At 45.0% G+C, this 6,247-nt stretch overlaps 1 protein-coding gene across 4 annotated transcripts in view; it reads right to left on the bottom strand.

The window, feature by feature from the left end:
• Positions 1 to 6,247, bottom strand: part of nsd1b (nuclear receptor binding SET domain protein 1b) — a 38,641-nt gene continuing 32,394 nt past the window's right edge. For all 4 annotated transcript variants that reach the window (XM_078172268.1, XM_078172270.1, XM_033641389.2 and 1 more), the window contains exons 21-24: positions 5,951 to 6,092; positions 2,161 to 2,267; positions 1,680 to 1,881; positions 1 to 1,220 (exon numbers count right to left, since the gene is read on the bottom strand). In XM_078172268.1, coding sequence (XP_078028394.1) covers positions 505 to 1,220; positions 1,680 to 1,881; positions 2,161 to 2,267; positions 5,951 to 6,092 — 1,167 coding nt within the window. In that variant the 3' untranslated portion in view covers positions 1 to 504. The remainder of the gene's footprint in view (positions 1,221 to 1,679; positions 1,882 to 2,160; positions 2,268 to 5,950; positions 6,093 to 6,247) is intronic.

Below are 6,247 nucleotides of genomic sequence, written 5' to 3'. Positions count from 1 at the left end.
AAGCTTTTTTTTTTTTTTTTTTTTTTTTTTTTTGCAGGTCAACTTGCTGAAATACTAGTGAGAAGAAATACTGAAACAAACCAGCAGGTGAGAAAACAAGTAGTGACGTGAAATATGTTTACAAATCCCAAGTTCTACGGTCTGTAGAAGTTCCAGATAATTTTCTTTGTCAGATCTCCCACATGAAGGTGCAGTCAGCGCCAGTGTGTGCAAAGTCACTGTGTCACCACACGAGGAGCGACTCATAGGACAAAACTAAATCAGTAATACCTGTCTGTGTATATATGAGTCTATACAGTATTTATGCTGTTTATTTATGGACAATTTATTTATGTGTTGATTTAGTTTTGTCCTAAAGAGCCCTCCGTACGTCCACCTGCTCGCTGGGTACAGTGACAGACTGGGCTGCGTGTGATTGGTTAATCTTCATTTGCGTCCCCGCTGTAGTGACTGCTTTTGTGTAGCAGTTAATCTGTTCCACTGTAAATAATAATCCACTGTGCGTCACTCTTCCTCCTCCTCCTCTTCTTCCTCCTCCTCCTCCTCCTCCTCATCGTCCTCCTCTTCCTCCTCCTCATCCTCTTTGATCTCCAGGTATTCCATCACCTCCTCTCCATCCTCTTCGTGAGGATCTGATTTCTGCCTACCCACCTCACCCTCTTCCTCTGACTCATCCTCCACTTCCTCCAGCAGCTCCTCGTCCTCCTCATCCTCCTCTAAGACATCCCTCTCCTCCTCATATGAGGAGATGGGCGAGTAGTGTGGGAGCTCATACACCGGTGGGCTGCTGGGGGCATCTGAGCTGCTAGGGGGAGGAGAAGAGGCGGGCGCTGCGACGGGGATAGTGATGGGTACCGGCATGGAGAAAGCAGGAAGCGGCTCAGAGGTACACGTGCCGGCGCTGCTGCTGATTTCCTGGACCTTCCTGGCGGTCGGGATCTGATTAGTGTTGGCGTTAGGAGTAGCAGAGGGGATGATGGCCATGCCCAGCCCCGAGGTCAGGGCTCTGGGCTCGGGGGTGTACTCCCTGATCTCCCCTGGCTCCAGCGGTTCAGGCCCGCAGGGGTCGTGTTCGCTGCAGCACAGTTTGCCGTCCAGCTTGGAGATGAAGAGCAGGCCGTCGCGGTGCTGGCTGCAATAGGAGCTGGGGCACATCTCGCAGAAGGACGCCGCATCCTTTCCACAGATGTCGCACTGGTGCCACGGACATTCCCAACGACCTGCGATAAATATAAAGACAAGAAGGCCAAAGAATGTGTAACATCAACTGTGACTGAAGATCTGACTTTGAAAGCTGATTTAAAGGGATAGTTAGTGGGGCTGCATGAGGTGCTTATCTGTAGTTAGTGCCGTGCAACAAGAACATCTAAAGCCCTATTTCCACCAAGCAGTTCAGTTCAGTTTGGTACACTTATTTTCTGTGTCCACTGTAAAAGTTGTGGATGGTACCAACAGAACCGTTCCTTACCGTCCCCATGTTTGGTCCCCCCTCTGTTGGGGTACCTAGCACACAGATCTGGTACTAAAAGGTGGAGCTGTGAACACTGCAGTCTGATTGGTCAGTAGAGGACGGTCACTCTGCTCAAGGCTGAGTTGTGTCTGGTTTGGGGGCTCATGTAACCACTGTTCATACTGTGGCATATTAAGCGGGTTATTCTGTTAAAGGCGGAGCCACTGACCTGCAGGTCTCTTGGTGAGATTGAGGCAGTCGGCATGGTAAACTTTGGGACAGCCGGGTCTCTTACAGGAAACCATCTGTCCTCCATCTCCGCAGCTGAAACACTCGTCCTCTCGTTCTTTGGTCACCACCACCTTGTTCTTCCTCTTGCCGTGGCCCCTCCTCTTCAGTTTACGACCTTTGTCTTCAGACGGAGGGTTGTTCTGGTTTGGAGACGAGAGGAGGTTTTAATGCTGCGTTTATTTAGACGACTTCATGTTGTAGTCCTTCAATTACAGACTGAATTCAGCTCTTAAAAATAACTTGTAGCTCAGACAGCAGTGGACTGGAACTAAGTACATTTACTCAAGTACTGCACTAAACTTCAATGTACTTCACTTTACTATTTTCAGTGCAGTATTAAAGGCTCTTCTTCCCCTCTCTGACCTCAGATGTTGAATCAGATGAATCAGACAGAGTTGTATTTTGTTAGTGGCCCTCACCTTTGGCCTGACGCCCAGGAAGCCGCTGCAGTTTGGCGCTCCACACTTACAGACCGTCTTCCCGTTCCCCAAACACTCCAGGTTATAGTTGAAGGTGAGCTCTGTGCCTGGACACAAACACACAAATAAAGCTCAAATGTTTAAGCCTCATTTTAGCTTCAGTCAGTCAACTGTGTGCACTCGATCAGATGCACTGTAGAGTTTGTTCTCATCACATTACACTGAACTCACAAGAGGAGGGGAAAGTTTCACAGCCAGTGTGGACAGGAGGACAAGTTACAGTGACTAATTATCAATCTACACATCATGTGAGTACTGTAAAGCTCGAGTGCAGGACTTTTACTAATCGTCTGTGACATTCAAGCCCTCGCGACACAAGGTCACATAAGTTTCCCTGGTTGTGATAGGCTGAATCAGCTCTCTTGTGTTCCGCAGTGTACAGATACAGTACTTAGTCACAGTGTGTAGCTGTGGTGTCGGGTTTCTGTGGCGATGTTTCTATGCAGACGCACCGGAAGTGATGCGTTTTATGTCAACCAGTCAGAGCTAACAGGGGGAGAGATTAATTTATTCATGTTACATCAGATTTGTTTTTGTTGTATTTTTCTGTTTGGCACTGATTTTCTTTTCTCAATGTTTCATCTGTATGTGCACATTTTCTTCTTTTTCTCAAAGTAAAAAATAAAGTAAGAGGGGAGAGACCAGTAACGACGGCGCTGCAGATGGTGGAGGCTGTGGCAGAAAATCCTAAGAAACGTCCAAGAAAAGTTTCTGAAGTGGAGGCTCCAGATAAAAATAAACTCAGTGTTCAGATGGGAGAATTAAGTTAAAAAAAAAAAAACACACACAAGACAATGCTCCTGGGAGAGGGGGAGATTCAGAAAGCTCTCCTGCACACACACATCATCAACAGGCCTCGACAGTGTTTATGTAATTTCTCTTAAAGCCAGAGGGGGGAGACAAACATTTGGCACTCCATCTTTTAGGCTGCTCTCAGACTGAGGGTACGTCCCAAGTCTCTTAGGCCCAATTCCAATCCAATCCCTTACAGACTCACTGACTTAGAGGCGCGTTCATGTGAAGTGCGTGAGTGTGTGAGGGCTGTCCCATTGTCAAATCGTCAAGTCAGTGAGTCAGTGAGTGAGCCCTTTATGCCCCCTTACCGTAGGTCAGCATCGATGCGGACTTACGGTAAGGAAATTACCCACAGTTCATAGCGTTGTGACGTCAAATACAGGGGTTGCCCTCGGAACACCGGAAGTAACACGGTCGGCAGATATGCAAACATTAACATTATGGAAGGAGAGCGAAAAAACAGATAGATAAACAATGAAACATTACATTAACAAGGATTTAAGATGGTACATAAACACACATGAAGTCAGAGGAATACCAGTGGTTATATTCCACACACAAAGAATAGATATCTATATCTAGATATCTATCTAGATATCTAGATAGATATCTAGATACATAGATAGATAGATAGATCGATCGACATATATATAGATATATATTCTTTGTGTGTGGAATATATGATGACAATAACCGATAAATGATCACGCCCAGAGCCGCCAATGTTAACAACATTTTGTAGAGAGGGGGATAAGTGCTGTCCCATTCCTATTTGTAGCATCCGGAGCCCTTTCAGACTCTCACACTCAATCACTTACAGCTGACGTCAGTTAAGTCAGTGAGGGTTCAGGGCTTGAGTCTTTAGGGGCCGGATTGGAATTGGGCCTTATTTTATATACTGCTAACTCCTAACTCCTTACTTGAACCGGAAGTCGTTCGAGCTCCGCCATCTTTAAGGCCGTCTCACGTCTCTTATTCCTGCCAGTAAGGAGTTAGCGTTAGGAGTTAGGAGGGATCTGTTAGGTGTGATGAGTAAGGTAACACCAGAGGTTCCTAACAGGAAGTCTTTTTCAGCTTGAGGCCCTGACGTATAAATACCCGCCCCCTTCGTCTGTCTCATTTGAACGAGATGGCGGAGAAATAGTGCAAGTGTACCCGTTACATGCATTCTTTGTAATGCAACGCTGTAATTCACATGCCTACATGACTACAAAAAGTAACGTTAATGATATTTCGTGCAAGACTGTCATGTTGTAATTAAGTTTATTTCATTCACAACCCTTTGCGGTGTTCAGCGGACTGTCTGTGATGTGTGGCTGTTAAATGTGTATCTGCTCGAGTGATATAACACCACGCACACACATACACAAACACATACACAAACACATTTGCCCATCATTAATTGTACTGCATGTCATGTGAGTGGAATAATGTTTAATAGGCTGTAGGTAATATTAATTATTAATATTAATATTAATTATTATTATTACTTTCATTAATGTTGTTGTAAGCTACCGTCATTACCGTCTGTCCTGCATCTCTCTCTGTCTCATACGGATTACTGTTAATTTATTATGTTGATCTGTTCTGTACGACATCTATTGCACGTCTGTCCGTCCTGGAAGAGGGATCCCTCCTCAGTTGCTCTTCCTGAGGTTTCTACCGTTTTCTCCCCGTTAAAGGGTTTTTTTGCGGAATTTTTCCTGATCAGCTGTGAGGGTCCAAAGGACAGAGGGACATTGTATGCTGTAAAGCCCTGTGAGGCAAATTGTGGTTTGTGATATTGGGCTTTATAAATAAAATTGAATTGATTGAGGTAGACTGACAGGTCTGATATGTCTTATTCACTCAGCAGCTGACTTGTTGAATAATGGCGAGTGGATTTAATAATAGTGATAATAATAATGATGATAATAATAATGATAATGATGCTCATCACAGTGACAGTGGCAGGGCTACAGAGCGTTCTTTAATTGCCACAAACTTCGGCAAATGACTCAATAACAATGGTATTACATGCAAAAGTGTGTGACCAAAGTCATGATGGCAGCGGCGGTTACGGCTTTGATCAGCGAATATAATGTGACTTGGGATGTACGCCAAACGCTGGCTCCGTTATGCAGCAGATCCAGCTGTGCCGCCGTCATCAGAATAGGACGTCGCTTTACGTGACGCTTCAGAGTAAGGCCGTCTCATGTCTCTTATCAGCAATCCTCACTCCTCACTCTTAACTCCTGACTCCTTGCATGTTTTCCTAAGTGGGAGGGACTAAACAGTTAGGTAAGGTGGCTAGGTAAGGTGGTTAGCAGTAATTTTAAGGGACTTGGGACGTACCCCTAGAGTCATCTCCTTTGGTCTGAATCAGGGACTAATTTTGTCACTAAGTTGTATAATTGCCTAGAGTTGGTTCATGTTCTCACAGCAGCATTTACAAGCGGACCAGATCAAATGCCTTGCGCGAGAACGCTGCTCTTGATTGGTCAGAATTTCCATGTGGGAAAAATCCAGGAAGTAAAGCAAACATTGAAGAAGAGTACACTTGCAAGATAAATGTGACACTTTCTAATGTCACAATGGAGGGACAACTACGCAGGTTGATTTTAGCGCTGCTCATCGTGGACTATATTGCTGTCATTGTTCATTTGAGTCAAACCATACAGTTTGAAAACGAGGCGCGGCTCCAACTAGAAAACTATGTTTTGATGCACTGGATGTGCTGAATGTGCATATTATTATTATTATTTGAATATTTATACATTTATCAAAAAACAAAAGCATCAACTATCTCCACATAAAAATCATTAAACTGGTCATTTTTGATTGTTGACCAAACACTGAATTTAAAGGTTGACTTCAAGGACAGAGCCTGGATTCTTAAACCAGCTGATCACAGAGGTTATTATTAATGCTCAGCTCTGATCTTGAAGCAGCGTACCTGCAGTGATGTCAACAAGGGCGAACAGTCCCACCCGGGTGTCTCCGCTCACCGTCCACTTCTGCGTCTCACAGTTGGGTTGACAGCAGTGGTTCATGAAGCGAGCCTCGTTCCCCTTCGGCCCGGCATCGATGATTCGATCCTAACCCACAAACACAAACACAAACACACACACACACACACACACACACAGTATTTCTACATGATGTCCACAGCATACACAGAACGTCGATGTCTCTGCGAAGATCTGCCGAAAGTAGGTCCGAGGCTTTGGGCTTGTCTGGAGTTAGGCATGCA

The sequence above is a fragment of the Epinephelus lanceolatus genome, chromosome 11, assembly GCF_041903045.1.
Source record: "Epinephelus lanceolatus isolate andai-2023 chromosome 11, ASM4190304v1, whole genome shotgun sequence".
Classification (NCBI taxonomy): domain Eukaryota; kingdom Metazoa; phylum Chordata; class Actinopteri; order Perciformes; family Serranidae; genus Epinephelus; species Epinephelus lanceolatus.
Note: the sequence above shows the minus strand (reverse complement) of the source record. Positions and strands in the feature narration are given on the sequence as shown.